The sequence below is a fragment of the Hemitrygon akajei genome, chromosome 18, assembly GCF_048418815.1.
Source record: "Hemitrygon akajei chromosome 18, sHemAka1.3, whole genome shotgun sequence".
Taxonomy (NCBI): domain Eukaryota; kingdom Metazoa; phylum Chordata; class Chondrichthyes; order Myliobatiformes; family Dasyatidae; genus Hemitrygon; species Hemitrygon akajei.
The window spans coordinates 49,979,498-49,999,929 of NC_133141.1; the positions used below are offsets into that span (position 1 = coordinate 49,979,498).

Sequence of the window (20,432 nt, forward strand, 5' to 3'; positions counted from 1 at the left end):
TGCCTTACACCTCCTTTTGATAGGACATATCTCCACCCCACCACCCCAAGTTATTATAATTTCCCTCAAAACAGTGGCTGTTCTTTTCTCAAACAAGAGAAAATCTACAGATGCCGGAAATCCAAGCAACACACACAAAATACTGGAGGAACTCAGCAGGCTGGGCAGCATCTATGGGGAAAAAAAAGTTGACGTTTCGGGCTGAAACCCTTTAGCAGGACTGAAATCTACTCCTCAGCTTTCTTTTCTCTAGTCCTGCCAAAGTGCTTCGGCCCAAAACGTCGACTGTGCTTTGTTCCATAGATGCTGCCTGGCCTGCTGAGTTCCTCCAGCATTTTGTGTGTGTCATTCTTTTCTTTCTAGGTTTTGTGGCTATCTGGAGAAGAAGAATATCAGTTGTATACTTTAATAATAAATGAACCTCTGAAAGACACAGACAACCTGGACTTTTCTGGCAGTTAGGAATATGGAAAATCAACATATTTACTGAGGTAGCTTCCATTGCTTCATTGAGCAGAGAAATCCACAGATTTACTACTCTCTGGGAAAAGCAGTTCCTCCTCATCTCCATCCTAAATCTACTCCCCTGAATCTTGAGGTTATGTCCCCTAGGTCTAGTACAATATCAAGAAAAGCTCAGCTGAATGCAAAATTGAGTGTTGCAGTGAGGGCAAATTTGCATGGTGTTAAGTTTTATAACTTAGTTGAAATCTTTTCCCGTGCAGGATCATGGTTTGAAAAATATCATTTTATAAATATAATGGAATAAAACTCATTGTTGGCATTGTTGTAAAATGGGTGGTGGATCAAGCACTCATGTCCCAGCCTTCACAGTGAAGTTGGCCACTGCGCTTATGCCTGCCAGAGATGAACATTGTCTCTTCTGTTTCTGTTTTTCACAGCTTGCAACCGCACCACGTTGTCAAGATAATCACTATTATTATTCGGTTTTACATGCACAACGTGGGAAGCAAATCTTGCCAGTTACCTAAGTTAGTTCAGTTGAACAGTCAGATACAATGATGGGAAATTATTGTTCCTCAAAGTATAAATTTAACAAACTTGCATTCCCAATAGGGAGCTCCTCCCAGCACTCAAGCCCTGATTCTGCAACCATTTTTTCCAAATACGCTTACCATTGTGATCTTGGGATCTCTCAACTTCTGGAACACCAAGTCTGAGGATAATTTGAGGTTGGAATGGAGATTTGTATTAAAGCAGTGTGAAGTGTATTCAAGATAGTGTTGATTTTTTTCTGAGAAATTGATTGTGTTTCATTTAAATCTTGAATCCAATCCTTCGTGAGTGCCACTTAGTTAATTTATAATAGAACAAAATAGATGAGACCAAATCTGGAATACTTTATTCCAGATTGGTCACTTTATTTAAGTGAGGATGTGACTGTGTTGGAAATACTTCAGAGAATGTTTACTGAACTGACAGCTGGAATGGGTAGGTGATTATGCGGAGAGATTGGACAGACCAGTTTGTGTCCACTGGAGTTTGGAGGAGCGAGAGGCACAGATAAAAGCCAGAGGGTTTTGACAGGGTGGAAGAGAAGTGGATGTTTTCTCTTGAACTACGATAACTGTTTAAAAATAAGTGTTCACTCATTTCAGTCAGAGATAAAGGAAATTGTTATCTCTTGAATGTCGTCACGTGCTGAGGTACACTGAAAAATTTGCATACCAATATTAGAGCAGTTCATTACAACAGTGTGCATTGAGGTAATTTAAAAGGGTACCAGAAAATGACTAAAATTAAGCATGCCATATAGTGCAGTCAAATCCTTGAATAGAATAAAAGAGTCAAAGTATGGTGTTGGGGTGAGCGAGTTGAGGTTGAAGGTGAATCGTGTTCTCGATGAGCACTGATCTGGCTTAACTGGGCACATGGTCCACTACTTATTAATTTCTAATAATTGAAAATGAATAGTCTGGGAGTTCATTGTTTATTGTTTGTTTCAGTGGAAGGCAGTAGAATTATGTTTCAGAACCTATTGTGGGACTGAGTGTTAATTTTTATTCCTGTAGTTATTTTCAGACCACTTTTGTTTATAATAATTGATGTCTCAAATAATGATCTATAACAAAAATTAAGCAAAAATATTGCTGGATAGAAAAAGACCAAAGATTATTCAATCCTCTTGCAGAACCAGTATTGGAGTTGACCAATCAAAACAATTAATTTTATTTGTATGGTGGTTATGACTATTCATATATTGATAACCAGGTTTTGGTGCCAGGTATTTGAGTTCCATTACCTCAGTCATAACTAACATAATACTGTCAGAAACAGGAAAAATAAGCAGTCATTCAATCCTTATTCCTGCTTTGCCATTCAACGACATCTTGCTGATCTTTTACCATTTACCTTTTTGTGCTAATCCGATATTCCTTGAGTTCCTTAATATCTAAAATGATTTTTTAAGAGTATCCTTAGTGTCTGACCTTCCATAGGTCCTTTGGATTGAGAATTCCAAAGATTTAATACTTGTATGAGCAAATTCCTTCTTTTCTCCGCTGAACAGCGAAGTATATTGTGCGGATGGTTTGGTCCAGATACTTGTTCTCTAGAGTGGTTAGTGAGGTCTTTGTTTTAGATCCGCAAACACGAGGAAATCTGCAGATGCTGGAAATTCAAGCAACACACACAAAATGCTGGTGGAACACAGCAGGCCAGGCAGCATCTATAGGAAGAAGTACAGTCGACATTTCGGGCCGAGACCCTTCGTCAGGACTAACTGAAAGAACAGATAGTAAGAGATTTGAAAGTGGGAGGGGGAGACCCAAAATGATAGGAGAAAGAAAGGGGGAGGGGAGCACCAGAGGGAGATGGAGGGCAGGTAAGGAATGATTGTGAGAGGGACAGAGGGAGGGGAAAAAGGGGGGGGGAAATAGATAAATAAGGGATGGGGTAAGAGGGGGAGGAGGAACATTAACAGAAGTTAGAGAAATCAATGATCATGCCATCAGGTTGGAGGCTACCCAGACAGAATATAAGGACAACACCTTTCTCCCTAGGCCTCCCGTCCCATGATCCTCCCTCTTCTCCAGCTCTGTATCCCTTTTGCCAATCAACTTTCCAGCTCTTGCCTTCATCCCTCCCCCTCCTGTCTTCTCCTATCATTTTGGATTTCCCCCTCCCCTTCCCACTTTCAAATCTCTTACTAACTCTTCTTTCAGTTAGTCCTGACAAAGGGTCTCAGCCCGAAACACTAACTGTACTTCTTCCTATAGATGCTGCCTGGCCTGTTGTGTTCCACCAGCATTTTGTGTGTGTTCTTTGTTTTAGATGTTGTGGTTGCATTGTGATTTTTATAGTTACAGGGTTAGAGAGCAGTATTTCCAAGATTAGGAGGCAGTCATTTCAAATTGAGGTTCTTTTCACAGATGGTGGAAAATCCCTGGAATTCTCAACCCTGAAGGGCTGTGGAGGCTAGATCATGGGGTTATTAAAAGAAGTGGTAAATTCTTTGAAATTTCAGGGATTTGATTGCTGTGTGAAACTAGCACAGAAGAGGTGGCACTGTGACACAGCAAGGAGAGCCACTGTCTCACAGTATTAGAGATCTAGGTTCAATCCAGACCAATGGTGCTATTCATAAGGATTTGTATGCACTTCCTTTGACTGTGTGGGTTCCCTCCGAGGTGCTCTGATTTCCTCTCACATTCTCAAAGATGTGTAGTTAGGTTTGTGAGTCTTTGAAATTCTCTTCATCAAAGGGCTTTGAAAATTTTGATCTACCTTGAGGCAGCTGTCAGCCAGAGATCTTCTGTCTCCAACGGCACACCGATCTCCTGCAGAGGCACTGACCTCTGATGCCCCCCCCCCCCCCCCCCCCGGTCTCCAGAGGCGAACAATGATCATTCATGAAATCCCAAGAGCAGGTCCCATTCCCACAAAGAACTGTAGTCAGCATGTAACTCCAGGTCAGGGTCTTCAAGAGAACCCTGAAAGAGAAAAATAGAGATATTAAAGATGAAAATAGAACTGTTTCTGAAGATGCAAGCAAAGGAGTCGCCATTAGGCGCCATTAATCCTCCTAAGATCCTCCTAAGCTTCTTGCTTTAACGTGCAGCCAAGTAGATCAGGATTGCTCCTCCTACAACCCTACATCCCAGGAACAGAAGCATATGTTCACTGCCCATACCACCGAGTTATGTACATTCTTTAAAGTATAATAGACAGGATCATATGCACAACTTGTGTAGCTATTTTGTCCACAGCAAGATCCCACAAATATTACGAAATAATCCATTATGCCTTTATTGTCATGTTTGGTTTAATACAGATAGTGGGTCAGAAAAGTTGTACACTTCTGCTCAAATTCTTTTCAGTTGCAAGACCAAATGTGCTTTTTTTCCTGTTACATCTGTTACCATATCAGCACTAAATCAGCCTATATTCAATGTACAGGACGTGGACCAGTCAGCTCCTTTCTGATCTCTAAACCTAGTCCACAAATTATTGTCTGCTTTTCCCCTTGATATTCTCTTAGATTGTTTTGAGCTAAGTGCTTTGGAAATAGTGGCGCTTAATGGTGCTGGCTAATTGGATACATTAACTGTAACCAGTTTCTTGAAATATAAATGCATTGGATCTGTGATTGAAATGTTATGTATGGCCAGAGAGGCTCCATGGCATATATCTAAACACCCCAAAGTCTTAGAACATTCCAATCCCATGAATGTTACTGACTGCAGTGTGATTGCTGAGTGAGTTAGCTCAAAGTGTTACAGTCTCCTCTCTCTTGCTTATACCTGCATGAAATATACATTATATCACTCTGAAATGTTAACAATTTTAGCCAATTTCTGCCTGTTTTAGCCAATCTGCTTTCAGTCTTGGTTTCATCCAGCATTAGCATCAATTGTTCACTGGCAGTTTTCCAATGGTCCACTACCCTATCAGAAGATGTAACCTTGGTAACTGTTCTCTATGACGACCATGAAGCATTCTGCAACAGAGCAAAGGAGAATACAGACATTTCTGCTATTCATCTTAACTACCTACAGACATGTAAATACTATCTAAAGAAAATAAAAACAAATAACCCCACCTCGATAAGGTTTTCATTTTAAAGAAGAGGTTGCTGTATTCAGACATGAAGTAAATATATTAACCAGGAATAGCAGCAATTCCCAGCACATTCTTGCAGCTGTCTCTTTGTTAAACCATTAACATAACTATTCCTGAAAATGTTGACAACGTACCAGAGTTAAATTAAATCCCTGATAATCTGGTATGCTCAAGAATTTGGTAGTGTCAGATTGGCAGATTTTCTGCACAATCGCTTTTTGTTTCTTATTCATACTGTAACACGTTTTCAAATTCACTTCCATTTAGGTTTTACAGTATTATAATGTTTTTAGTAAACCTAGTAAATTGAGAGGAAGCATATACAGTAGATTCCAGTTAATTGGACCATCGGGTTAATTGGGATAGCCGCTTATTTGAGATAACTCTTAAAGAACAAAAATTAATCAAGAAAACAGCCAGAATTCCCTTTGTTTATTTGGGACGCTATGCCGATTAATTTGGGAAGGAGACACTTTCTACCTGGTGGCAGTCGTGTGCTTGCCTGGCTGTGAGACAAAACACCGTGCTTTGAGCGATCAGTTTTTAAATAGCATCAGTTCTGTGTGTTTGTGTTCAAAAAGCAGCATTTTTTTCTGTCACTGATAGTTGGCAATAAATAAGCTGTAAGTCAATGCAGAACTGTTTTGCTCACTGTGGTCTCAAGCATTCAGGCTCAGAGATGCCAGAAACGGTGAAAGTGAAATGATTTCACGAGTTCTACAAGTTAGTAACTATGAAGAATTGGAAGGTATTGACAATCATCTTGAGTGTTACAATAAAAATTAGGATTTGAAGGATGCAATCATCGACAGCATTGTTTGAAAACAGTCCATTATCTGCACTGATTTTGTTTGTTTGCAGTCAGAAGAAAGCAACATGGATGAATTCCTCCATTCGTAACTATTAGGAACTAATATGGTTTTATAGTATTGCAGTAGTATTGATAGTGTTCTGATTTGTTCTGTATTTCATTTAAATACATAATTTGTTACTCAGTTTGTTTTTTAATATACCTTTTTAACTATTTCCATGAAACTTTGACTTATTGTGGCAGCTGCTTAATTGGGCCAAAATATGCCACATACATTGTTCTGCACCAGTGAAATTACTTCCAATTACACAAATTGCACTGCACCATACATCAGGCTACTTTGCATTCCATATATTGTATTTTATGTAGAATTACTTTTATAACATTTCTTAAAACTCTGATCTGTAACATCCAGGAGGACAAGGGTAGCAGCTGCAGAGGTTCCCTGCCAAGTAACACAGCATTCTCACTGAAATTAATCACTGTTGCTTGATCATCACTGGACCAAAGTCTTAGAACTGCCCACCCAACCACACAGTAGGACCTGCTTCATCATACCCACCCCAGCACATTCAGAATGTCGATGATCACCACTATCTCAAGGAAATTTAGTAATAGTTCTTCAGTGTTTCTCTTGTTCCATTCATTGGGAAAATAAAAACAAAATCCCCGCCACATTCCATAAATAAGCTGACTCTGTAAAGAAAAAAAAATCCATTGTAGCAATCAGCTACGATCACATTCAATTATTCACATATTGACTGTTTTATTGATCTTTCCCTTTTAAATTCCTCATTAGATATTCCCCACACCCTTGCGCAATCACTCCAACTAGTATCCGATTTCTACATTTCATCTCTCCGAGGTATAATTCTTCATATCCCTAATTTGTGGATATAATTTGATTTCTTGTAACTTTAGCGAGTATTAATTTGTGTATTTTTTCATATGCTAGGAGCACTACAAGAAGTCAGTGCAGTAAGTGGAGGCTTTGGAACTAATGGGGACACACTATTTTTAGGCAATTTCTGTCTTAACAGCAGTGAACATATAGTTCAATGTAAGTTTATTATGAAAGTACATATATGTCACCATATACAACCCTGAATTTAATTTCCTTGTAGGTATACTCAATAAATCAAATAACCGTAATCAATGAAAGACCGTACCAACTAGGCAGACAACCAGTGTGCAAAAGACAACCAGCTGTGGAAATGCAAAAAGAAAAAAGAAAAATAATAATAATAAGCAATAAATATCAAGAACATGAGATTAAGAGTCCTTGAAAGTGAGTCCATTGTTTGTGGGAATTGTTCAGTGATAGAGTTAAAGAGGTTGAGTGAATTTATCCCCTATGAGAAAGGATCTCGTGCTTTCCCAGCATACATGATGAATAAACTCTTCTCAGGCTTCCAGCCAGATACAGGTATTGATTTTTAACCAACATTTTGATGACAATCTCTGCCACCTTCATCAAGGATGATGCCTGGGCATACTTCATCTGGTGGTGTTTGTATCCCCCGTCATCTGTCCCTCCTGATTGCTTAGTCCTCATCCAATCTTGTTTCCGCTCTCTGTATATAAAACATATATAAAACAAGGGTTTATGCTGAGCACTCAGTGCTTATCGTAGGAATTCCATTTCTAGTACTACTATTTGTGATTTTTGCCTTTGGATTTTGTTTGTGTCATCTTGTTTATTTTGTCTGAGTTAATTCTTGACTTTATTCTGCATTCGTGTTCACCACTATCCATAGCTCTCTTGTTACAGCACGATTGAGCCATCATGAGCCCAGCAGAGTATAAATGTCTGTGGACTGCATTGGCCTACCAAAGAGCATCTGTAGGCAGACATGACAACATGCTTCAGGAGATCCTTACCACTCTCCAGAAGCTCTCGGACTCTGGTAGGCAGGATCCGAGTTCAGCTGGTGTGGCTGCCAGTTCCATGCTTGTTCAGTCTGGAGACTCCGTCAATACTCATGATGGACCGCAGCACCTACTGGCTCCCGAACAGTATGACAGTAACCCCAAACTATGCCAAGAAGATTCCTGGTACAGTGCTCCTTGGCTTTCCAGTTACATCCATCCAATTCCTGTCAGAGCCATTAAGGTTGCCTATATCATCTCGCTCCTTACTGAAAGAACCCTTGCACTCTGGGAGAAGGATACACCCATCTGTGCCAGGGCAGACCTCTTCAGAGACTTTGAGGAGGGTGTTCTATTCCCTGCCTGAGGACGTGCGTCTGTAATAAAGCTCAATTTGTGCCAGGGAATGGATCTGTGGATGATTATTCCAGAGAATTTTGTAGCTTGTCCACAGAGAGCAGTTAGAATATGGAAGCACGAACTGCCTTATTCCTGAAGGGATTGAATGACGAACTAAAGGATTCCCTTGTTGCCCAAGACCCAGTGGAGGATCTAGAGAGTCTTATGGACTTGGTGATTTGACTCAATAACCAATTAACAGAAAGGAGAAGGGATAGATGAAGGGTATTATTCCAAAGAGACTCTCCCCCTGACTATCCTCCATCCTCACCTTCCCTGGGCTAGGACTCTTTCTCAACTGCCATTGATCCCAGCCTCTGAGGAGCCTATGCAAATAGGCCGGACTAAGGTCTCTTGAGCCTTTACCAATGGTGGATAATAGTTGCTTATCCCCCTCAGCTCGGCGGATGATTGCATTTGTTACATTAATGGCTAGAAGATCTATCCTATTGAACTGGAAAGAAATTAATCCTCCAACTATATTTCAGTGGTTTTCTCAAACTATTTCTTGTTTGAGTTTAGAAAAAATTAGAAGTGTTGTCTTTGACCCTTCAGTTAAATTTGAAGAAACTTGGAGACCATTTATTCAACATTTTCATATGAGCAAAACTGACTTTTCCTAAACCTTACTTTTATTATCCTTAATTATTTGGATGGAGGTGTGGAGTTATTGACGCTACTGTGTATATTTGATATAATGCAATGGCCCATGTTGGTTAGGTTTTTTTTTCTTTGGGGGTTTTTCTTATCTACTCCATTTTTCGTAATTACTGTGAGTTTGGGAGGTTATTATATATGGATTAACATCTATTTGTATTTATACTTTAACCTATTAACTATGTACTCTCAGACTCTTTGTATTCATGTTTCATTTATGTTTGTTTAAAATTAATAAAAAGATTTTAAAAGAAAGAAAGGTAGGTCTCTTGAGCCGAAAAAGTGAGAAGAAGGAGGGAGAGGTGCTGCTTTTACTGTGGAGAGGCTGGACATTATCAGATGTCTTGTCCCAAGCAGCTGGGAAACTCCCAGGACCATCCAGCATAGAGAGGACTATGAGGTCACTAGGCTCAGCTCCCTCCAAAGTGGTACTCCCCGTGTTGCTTTTCCCATAAATATTTCCCAAACGCCTTTATTGACTGGTGCAGCAGGGAATTTTTTGGACCTTGGCCAGAACATTGGAAATTCCCTTTTTGCATCTCAACTGGCAGCTCATTGCCACGGCCCTGAATAGAAACCTTTGGTGTTGGGGCAGATCAACCACCAAACATCCCCACTCAAGCTCAAGATTGGCCAGCATGTGGACTCAATCCAGCTCCATCTCATTCGCTCCTCAGAAATACCACTCATTCTGGGTCATTCTACAACCCGAGAGTCAGTTGGACTACTGGTGTCGTTTTGGGTTGGTCAAACCAGTGCAAAAAGAAATGTCTCCAAAAGGAGCCTGAGGCACCTTCCGAGTTACCTCCTGAAATACTTCCTGAATTTACTTCCGAGACAACTTCCGACATGCCTTCGGAATTGCCTGTTGAATCCTCCTCCTCTAACCCCAGTACCTCTGACTTGATAATGCACAGAGCCCAAGAGCAGTGTGGGGTAGACCGGGTAATGGTCCCCCCAGATATATCTTTGTTCCTGAACCTTTTTGTTCGGAGGTGCTCAACTGGGTACACACTTTAAACCTGACTGGGTATCCAGTCCGTCAAGGGACATTACTCGTTGTCAGGCATGATGGAAGATGTCCGGGAATATGTCTTAGCGTGTGATGTCTGTGCACGAAATAAAGAACCCCGAGCACAGCTTCAAGGTCTGCTTCAGCCTTTCCTCATTCCTACTCACTCTTGGTCCCATGTTTCTATGGACTTTGTCACAGATTTTCTGGCATCTTGGGGTAATACAGTAATCATGGTAGTTGTAGATAGATTCTCTAAGGCATGCTGCTTCGTACCCCTTCCCAAACTGCCATCGGCTTCAGAGACTGCCATGCTCATGTTGCAGCATGTCTTCGGGATTCATGGTTTCTCCCAGGATGTCATCTCCAATTGTGACGCCCAGTTTGCCTCTGTTTTGGAATGCCTTTTGTGAGCTCATTGAGGCCTCTGCAGGTCTGTCGCCCGAGTTCCATCCACAAACCAGTGGGCAAATGGAGAGGGTCAACCAGGACCTAGAAGGAACACTCAGATCTCAAGCCTCGGGGAACCCTACCACCTGGAGTGATAACCTGATCTGAGTGGAGCTTGCGCATAATTCACTTCAGTATTTCTCTATAGGGATGTCCCCTTTCAAATGCCAACTTGAGTACTGTCCTCTGCTGTTCCTGGAACAAGATGCAGAGGTGCGGGGGGAGGGGGGAATTTACATCAGTGGATCAATTTGCCCAGAGATGTTACCAGAACCGGGTTATGGCGAGAGGGACATTGTTGGCTAATCTGTGGCAACAGCAAAACCAGGCCAACCGCCGGAGAAGATAGGGACCAGCACTTCTCTGTGGTCAGTGGGTCTGGCTCTCAACTAGAGTTCTCCCTGTGTGGGTTCAATCCAGAAAATTAGCCCTTCATGACATCAGTCCATTCAAAGTCCTGCAATGTGTCAACCCATTTATCTATCATCTCCAACTCTTGAGCACCATGTGGATTCACCCCATGTTCCATGTATCCCGCCTGAAGCCCTTGAGTGCCAGTCCCTTTGCTTCAGTTCCCAAATCTCTTCTGCCTCCTAGAATTGTTGAGGGGACAACCTGCCTACGCAGTCCAGCAACTTTTGGACACCTGCATTGTTCAAGGTGAAAGGCTGTCCCTCATGGATTGGAAGGGATATGGCCCAGAAGAAAGAAGCTGGATTCCTTCATAGGGCATCCTGGACCCCACCTTGATAGAAGACTTTCATCAGCACCATTCAGTTTGTTCTGGGCTGTCAGGAGCTGGGTTGGTGGGGGTGCGGTTCTGGCATGGTCCCAGCTGAACCGCAGTGGGCATCCAAGTTTTGGGGCTCCAGTCCCCCGGAGTATGATTATCTGCCACTGTCCCTTTAAGACTCAGACTACCAATTATTGCCTACCACATTCCTTCATGGAAAGTCTGTACTTAAAGGCCTTGTGCTGACCACCTAGTGCTCAATTGTAGGAATCCTATTTTTTTTTATATAGTGATACTATTTGTGATGTTTGTCTTTGGATTTTGTTTGTGCTGTCTTGTTTATTTTGAGTCCGAGTTAATTCTGGACCTTATTCTGCACTTGGGTTCACCACTATCCATAGCCCTCTCATTACACTTCTTATCTCTTCCCACCCCCAACTCTTATTCCTATCTGTCTCCCTTGCAGTCCCTGTCCTCTTCACTAGATCCTTGCCTCTCATTAAAATCCTGTCTTTTTTTCCTTACGACTGCCTGTGTTGACATGGTTCCTGAAACCTGTTAGAGTGGCTGGAAGTGAAGAGCAAAACCTCATCTTTGTAAGCCCATCACCCCAACTGTGGCATAGGTCGCTGACAGCAGCTCGCCAAAGTCCTCTGACCTGGGCCGATAGAAGGTTGATCAGCAGTGTGGCTTCCACTTTCACCACACGACTTCATACTTCCAGGCAAAGATCCTTCCTCTCCCAGGACTGAGGGCTTTGGAACTGCTGTTGGCATTTCTGTAGCACTGCTTTTTTCTATGTATTGGCCCCATGCCCAACCCTCTTCCTTGTGAAGCTGGGCTAGGCCCTATCCGTGACGGAGTTAAGAGCAAAACTGCTTCGTGCCAGAGACTACAGGTGGGTTCATGCATTGCTACAATATTGGGAGCGCATGCGTGACTGTGGCAAGGGAGAGAGCCAAGTTCAAATTCCCAAAACATGCTGACGTGATTGTATCTTCATAAAGATAACACCCTTCCAAGATCAGCATTTGCTCCCTAACACCAAGAGCTCATCAGCAGATCAACTTGATTCTTGGGGGATGGATTTTATAACCGAGAATATTTCTGGGATGTTACTTGCTTCAGTGATGTTCTGGATGGCACTATCTCATCCAGTGAGTGTTTCATTAAAATTATCTATAGTTTATTGGGATTGTTTTATCATGGGTATTGAGATGCAGTGTTAAGTTTTTGTTTTACGTGCTGTCCAGAAAGATCACACCATACATAATTACATTGAGGTAATTTTTTTTTTTAAAAGGCAAAATGCAGTTGCAGAGGAAGTGTACCAGAGATAGACAAGGTGTAAGGGCCACAGTGGGGTACATTGGGAGATCAAGAATTCATCTTTTAGCTTATGAGAGATCCATTCAAGAGTTTGATTAAAGTGCAAGAGAAGCTGTTGTCAAGACTGATCATTTGACCTCTTTGGCATTTTTATCTCTTGCCTGGGGGAGGGGGGATAACAAAGAAGACCAGGGTGGGAGGGTTCTTTGATTTTGTTTGCTGCTTTCCTGGGGCACCAGAAGTGTAGATGGAGTCAAGCTTCTGATTAATGGAAGGTGGAAATGGAGTGAAGAACGGTTGCAATTTGAAGTTCATTTTAAGGAAGTAGTAAGCTGATCATCCCTGATCAGAAGATTGTGGAAGCAAGTCCCAAATAATTTAGGCTTATATCGTGTGTAGACATATAATTGTTTTAATAAAAGGTCAATGAATTTGAAATGTTTATTCTGTTTCTCTCTCTCTACAATGTCCTGCTGAGTTTTCCAGCATTTGTTGTTTTATTTCATACTTTAATAACACCTATGCTTGTGATTTTTGCAAAATGTATCACATGAAGGAAACATTACCCTTAGTCCCTTTGAACTAAGCCAAGCCCTGGTGACTTTTTTTGTGATCAGAAAATATCTCCCAGTGATTGTCACACATTTTGCAAGAGACTTTCAGTCTGTTTAAATTCCTTACTTAAAGTGAGACAGTAGAATTAAATGGAAAATGGAAAAGTTTTTAATCTGTGATAGTTAATTGATATTCATTCCCAATTTCCTAGCAGGCTAATTCAAGACTGGAACATTGCTGTAACATTGATGATTTGAAAGGTCTATACATTGAGACTTCAAACTAAAATGACTCTTTTTTGTTTGGCAGGTGTTCACCACCTATTCCAATGAAGACTATGACCGGCGCAATGATGATGTGGATCCCATGGCAGCATCCGCAGAGTACGAGTTGGAAAAAAGAGTGGAAAGACTGGACCTTTTTCCTGTGGAACTTGAGAAAGGTATTTATTACAAAACTATGAGGAAATTACAGACCTTGTGTTTAGATTGAAAATAATTATTTAGAATGATCAAACTTGTCCAAAGTACTCTTATTTTGGTATGTGCTTACAATGCTGAGAAATAGATAAATAAAGTGTAGATTAAAATGAGCAGATGAAGCTACTGATCTGCTGGTGCCTTAAAGCGTAAAGATGGAAATCAACAAGAAATATCAGTGTGAATCAGCGGAAATAGCTACGGAAATTCACTGCAATGTCTCAATTTGACTCTAAATTACTCATTTTGTATTCACAAATGTTAAGAAAAAGGTTATCATATTCTTATGATATTGATAGTAAACTCCAATGAATATAAACCATATTATTTGTGTATTTTTGATGCAATATGCAAGTATGTATTGATAATGTGCCTTGCACAAGGGGAGTGGAGATAGTGCTGTGTTCATGTAGCAAGGTGGATGGAGTAGCTGCAGTAATTGTAGTGATAGGAGAATAGAGGCAGTTGGCGGTGTAGACCTAATCTGTTCCTCATTTTTAAGTCACATTTAGAGTTTTTCTTGGTGCAATGCCTCCACTCAGCCTCTCTGTACCCTTCTGCATAATTAGCCTGTCCATTTCCTTCCTCCAGCTGCAGCTCAGCTACTAAATGCTGTAGAAAGCATTCAGTGTCTGTTTAAGCACGTTCTGTTGGCTAGAGTCGCTTGTCAAGTTGTCCTGTCTAGGTCTATAGGTGTCAGTAGAGTGTTCTATAAATAACAAGAAAAGAAACAAACTAGTGAAGCGTTACTCATTGTTGGGAAGGGTGGGAAAGAGTGTCACACATGTAGGATAGACTGTTTAGTTATTTTTTTTTGCTGCTTAACAATTAGTCACTTGCTGTATTTTATCTAACTACTTATATACCTGTAACAGTTTAGTATATTTCCTAGTGGTCATAGTATGTATATGCAATTGTTCAGTATGTCCCCTAGTGGTTACAGTTCTTTGTATCATTCTGGAAAGTTCTGGAATCTTCTCTGGTGTTGCATTATTTGATTGGTTATCTACAAATTTGAATGGAATGTCTCTTATCTGTGGTATAAGAAGGGTCAACCACGTTGGTCCGCCATCTTTTTCTTTAGTCATTATGTTTTCTGTTCTTAGCTACCAGACCTTTGCAGCTCTACATTTCCAATTCTCTTTGTTCTCTTTGCGTTTAATAAAACGATCGTGAAGCAACAAGTTTTATGCCTCTTTCCTGACTTCCGAAAGAACCTTGGATTAAAAACATCAGAATCCAACAATTTGGCGTAGTCGGCAAACGATGGTTGCGAAGATTTAAGGACTTGGAAGAATCCCAGACAAAGTGGAAATTTTCAGCGCCTAAACAAAGGAGGTAAGAGCTTCTCCTAATTCAAAATTGTCTGAGAGAAAACCTAGTTCTGGCTTCAATACATCATCGGATGGAAGTAGGAGTGAGGAAACTACTACATTGCTATTTGAAAAAACAGATCTGTAAAAATTAAATACGTGCAAGCTGGTGGAGCGCGGTAAAAATTTAAATACGTGCAAGTGGTGGAGCGCGAAATGTGTGCAAGCCAGTGGAGCGCGGAAAGTAATTAAATACACGCAAGCAGTGGAGCGCGAAATGTGTGCAAGCCAATGGAGCGCGGAAAAAAATAAATACACGCAAGCAGTGGAGCGCCAAATATATGCAAGCCAGTGGAGCGCGGAAAAAGTATTAAATATGTACAGGCGATGGGGCACAACATGTGCCAGTCAGTGGAGTGCATGAGAAAACTTTGGTTGCAGGACAACCTATTTAAAATTTTGATCGCAATCTATTAACATTTTGAGATCGCGGTCAAAGTAATAAAATGTACGTATGAATTCAGTGTTACATGCGATTGAATTAAAACAGTGGCCAAAGTCATGAAACTAACTACAGAATCTCCAGTTACATTTGAACAGATAACTGAGGGTTTGAGCTCTTATTTGGGGAAAAAAACATTCCAGTTTGATAAATTTAATGAAAAAATCCAGATGAAATACACCATCGATGCTGAGTCTACGAAACATGGCTCTTAGATGATATTGAGAAAGCATGGGATAAGTTCCAGGAAATGACTTCAAGCAACAAAAAGTACTGCCTGGGTGATGGTATTTTTAACGCAGTTAAGAAAGTGCGAATGTGTTGGGTTAGAAGAACAGGTTAAGCTTGAGAATTGAATTTGTCAGTTAACTGACCAAACAGGGAAAGAAAAACCACAAAAACAGCATGATATGGATGGTAAACATTTTAAAGAGCGAGTCTCCTCATTAACCGAATGGGTGAGAAAACAACACGATAAATGTAATCAACCGGAAGTGTTGTGTGCGGAGCTTCATGGCAGACTGAGTTGATAAAAAGGAATGCAGCCGGTACTTCAAGTGGGTGGTCCAGCCAGTAATGATTTTTTCTTGGGGAACACTCCCTACGCTGAACACTCCCCAGAGACAGTGACACCATATGAACTCTGAGGAATTACAGCCTACGTTGAACAGTCTCCTGAGACAGCAACACTGTCTGAACTCCATGGAATTACAGGATGGACATGACATGGACACTACAGTGGCCTCTAGCTACTCAAGTGAGGATGACAGTGATGAAACAGTAGCATCGGCAGCTATGTTACAGCTTGTTCCAATAAAGACTAAAGATGTGAAGATACTTAAGCATAGAAATGGAACTTGTGAAAGGAGACTGTGATTTACCATCAACTACCTGAAGCAGACAAGAATGGTCCAAGGAAGATCTACCTCCTAAAAATGACATTTTAAAGACCTGGGCTGAGCTTCAGCATATCAAGAACATAGACTAACTTCACCCATATGATGGCATCTAAATTTTGGCTACTATGTTGTCTTCTCAGCAAACCAGATAGTTGTGTGATAGAGTTGACGATGGCATGGGAGATGATGGTTGGAAGTACGGGTCCCAATGCAGGCAGATTGGAGGAAAGTTGTTGATTGCAAGCAAAAGGTTTCTGAGGATGTTTTTGAAGATAAGCACTATAGTACAGCATGGTTACGTTATTCAGGAGTCCTGAACATAAACGAAGATAACATGCGTTCCCTTAAAATCAACCTTTTATGGATGGCTTGAAACCAAATGTTCCTAAAATGGTGAAGCTGACAAAACTGAATTGGAGCAAAGCCCCTGTTACATATATTGAGCTAGTATGAGCCACCAAACAAGTGGAACGAGATACCAAAATCCGACGAAGATCATTGCAGTTGGGTCAGTTACCTGTTGATCAACAGCCATTGCTACTACAGGTGAGTCAACAGCCATCACCTATTAACCAATTGAAGAAACTGGACTGGAATTCACCATGTGTATCACAGCAATCTCGGTCTGATTCACGTTTCTGAGACCAATCCCTTAAGACACTGTGTCACTTCTGTGGTATTGACAGCCATTGGCCTTCAAAATGTTGGCATAGGAAATGAGGTGGACAACAGAAACAAGTTCAACAGCAAGTTGAATCTCCAGCCTTGCGAAGTTTGGAAGATTCTAATTTAATGAAACGGTTTCAACAAACAATGGTGGATATAATAGATGCATCGTCATGGTCAAAAAAACTGACTAGACCCTTCTCTGCAGCCCTCGCTTGCCTCGATAGAGCAAAAATTAGATGGCTAATATGTTATTGATTGGAAATAAATGTGCAGAATTCTTATTGGACACGGGAGCTGAGCTAACATGTATAATCAAATCCTTTGCCCAAAGGTGCAAGATACCATTTAACTGATATGTATAAATGTGCATATGACGCAGGAGGACAGAGAACTACGTTAATCAAAAGCAAACCCGTCGAAGTACAATTTGGTCGTCATCTATGAGAAATACAATTCTGGGTAGGAGAAATCTCACAACTTCTTGGAATGTATGTCTTGTTAACTTTAAACTCCACTCTTGAGTTTGTGGAGAGTAAAGTCATTTGGAATTTCATGTGGTTGGTCAAATTTGAATTAATCAATCATATCATAGGTTTGAAAAATAAAAACGACTGTGACCTGCTGGAAATAAAAGATGCCACCTTGTAAGAAGTGGTATTCTCTGATCAGAACATCTATAGAAGGTAATTTGCGTATTGCCACCAGCTGCAGGAGCAAGGGATTCTTGTTAAAACACACAGCCCATCGAACAGTCCAGTCTGGTCTGTTAAGAAAGCACATGGTACCTGGAGACTGAGAGTGGATTACTGGGTTGCTTATGGATTCTGGTCAGTACCACTGGCTCCTGAATGTTAACCATGGTTGCTTTTCACAATTGATGGTCAACAATGCTAGTGTACGAGGGTACCACAAGAACTTCACAACAGTCCCACTGTCTATCACATGGTTTTGAGACAACCCCTGAGTGACTTAGCAGCCATTGTACAATATGTGGATGATGTCATGATTGAATCTGAAGCTGAAGACCAGCAGGAACATGATGTGCTTTATTTGCTCGATTTATCTATCCTACAAAGGTCACAAAGCAAATCTAGACAAGGCACAATTTCAACAAGCAGAAGTAATTTATTTGAGACTGGAAAATTTTCCAAGGTAGTCAGGGAATCACTGAAGATCATGCAAAAGCCATTGAGTCAGCAGAGCCCCTTACAACAGTTCAGCAAGTCCGGTCATTCCTGGGTTTGTGCAACTACATTAGAGTATTGGTCAATTCATATGCTGAAATTCCTCAACCACTCATCAATCTGTTGCAGGAGCAGTAAATGCTCAGGTGACCCTGTGACTCTTAACGGAGGACAACTGAAAGCATTTCAAACTTTAAAGGAAGCATTGTGTACTGCAGCTGCATGAGGAATCCCCAGTACAGGTAGACCATTTACCCTGTATGCCAATGAGAAACATGGCTACTCAAGAACATGGAGACGGACAATGTCCTGTTGGCTATTACTCTGCCAAATTAGGTAATGTAGCATTTGAGCCTCTCAAATAACAGCTGTTCAGTGGTCCAAGTGATCTACTGTTCTTGAGACACTGACTACCGTCATCCAGCAAGCGAATCCTGCTATACTGTTAATATAGGATATGGAAGACTATGATGACCATGATAGTGCAAGAACAATAACATGCCATGAAGATACAAATTATTACAAGGAAAATGCCTCTATTGAACCCAGATTTAAATCTGTACACTTATAGCTCCTCAACAATTGAGAGAGGAATTCGAATGGCTGGATGGGCCTTTGTTTCTGGAAGTCTAAGTTGTTAGAAGGAAGGTCAGATCATATCTACACTGGTTCTCAATATGGTTTTACAGTTGTTCATAATTTTGGAAACTTATGGAAACAAACAGGTTTTCTTACAGCAAAAAGAACCCTAATCAAGAATGGCCAACTAGTACAAGGACTTATGAATGTCAATCAACTGCAGTCAGAAGTGTCTGTATTAAAATGTAGATATCACTCCAAAATGACTACAATGGAAAGCCACGGAAATGCATTCGCCAATGACATTGCAAAAAGGGCAGCACAGGAAGGAGTAAAATAAATAAAAGCACCAAGAACATACAGCATGCAGTGAATCCGACAACTAGAATTATGGAAGCAAAGTTGAACTCTGTATCACAGATGAACATACAAGGTATTCAAGAAATGCAATCTCATTGTTCTAACCAGGAAAAAAAGGTTCTGGTTGGAGAATGGTGGGAAGTTTCATAGTGATGGAGAGTGGAGTTTATGGCACTAGTCATAGACTAGTAGCTCCAACTATGTTTCTTCTTTATCTGGCACAGCATATGCACTCTCTAGGACACATTGGAGTGCAAAAGATGATTAATAGATTCTCCCAATGGTGGTGGAGTATGAAGTTAAGGGAACAAGCTTGATAAACATTTGAAAGATGCATGACATGCTGGAAAATGAATCCTAGAGCAGTGGAAAAGCTGCCACAGTTAAGTGTTCCTGCCCCATATGGTCAATTTTTACACTTACAGGTGGACTACATTACTTTGCCAAAAGTGTCAAAGATATTCAGACATACTGGTATTAGTGGACAAGTTTTCAAGATGTGTGGAAGCTGTTCCAGCAAGGAGAGCATAATCAAGGATTATATTCCTAGATGGGGTCAATCACATCGACTGACCAAGGAACACATTTCACTGGGAGTGTTTGTCAGGAATTATATCAACTGATGAGCATTGAATGGTCTTTTCATTGTCCACGTCACCCAGAGTCACCAGGACAAGCTGAATGAATGAATGGTACCATCAAACAACAGCTGACTTAAGTATCGCGAGAGAGACGTAACATGCATGGCCTACGGCTCTTCCTGTGGCCTTGTGTGGCATCAGAGCAACCCCAAAGAAGAAAACTAAATGAAGTCCATTTGAGGTGGTAACAGGACATCTTGTATCCCTGCCAGGAGCCCTCGATCTCAGAGAGGCTGATGTACACAATATGGCAGACAGTTTAGTTACCTATTGTGTGAAATTAACCCAAACTGTGCAGTCTGTGTCTCAACAGGTTTCTGTTGCTTGAAGTGATCCAGCAGAAGGGAGACACACTGATTACTGACAATTGTGTCCTGATTAAGAAACCACATAAAGATCTACTGAGAGCTCAGTAGGGAAGGCATTTAACAAGTGCAATTACTAACCAACTTGTTGGTGAACATAGAAGGTGACAGTAAGTGAATACACACCAGCCACTGTAAGCAAGCTAAAGTGGTATTCAACAAGGACAACAAGTGCTGTGGATAATGTGCTAGTAACCTCTTGATCCAGTGCCTACACAGCTGAGCTACAGTGAGCATATCACTAATCAGTCAGAAGACTTTGAACAAAGTTGACAACTACTTATCATTATGAAGTTTATTCTAATATTAGTTGTTACCTTTTTTACCAATTTCCATAATTTACAATGAGTACTAATATGCTTTATCATTGTTAACATTTTGTTTACTTGTGTAAGGGTGATCATTGTTGAAATAGTTTAAACTCACATAAGCGGGCCTACTAATCTGCCAAACAATGGCATAATCCTATGAATACTTAGAATATATCGCCTTTGATATTTTCATAACTTAGGACAATAGACAGTAGGTGCAGGAGTAGGCCATT

At 40.8% G+C, this 20,432-nt stretch overlaps 1 protein-coding gene across 2 annotated transcripts in view; it reads left to right on the forward strand.

Moving 5' to 3' along the window:
* The window catches only part of LOC140741449 (neurabin-2-like), a 239,768-nt gene that overhangs the window by 118,948 nt on the left and 100,388 nt on the right, over positions 1 to 20,432 (forward strand). For both annotated transcript variants that reach the window (XM_073071657.1, XM_073071656.1), the window contains exon 3: positions 13,207 to 13,339. In XM_073071657.1, the coding sequence (XP_072927758.1) occupies positions 13,207 to 13,339 (133 nt within the window). The remainder of the gene's footprint in view (positions 1 to 13,206; positions 13,340 to 20,432) is intronic.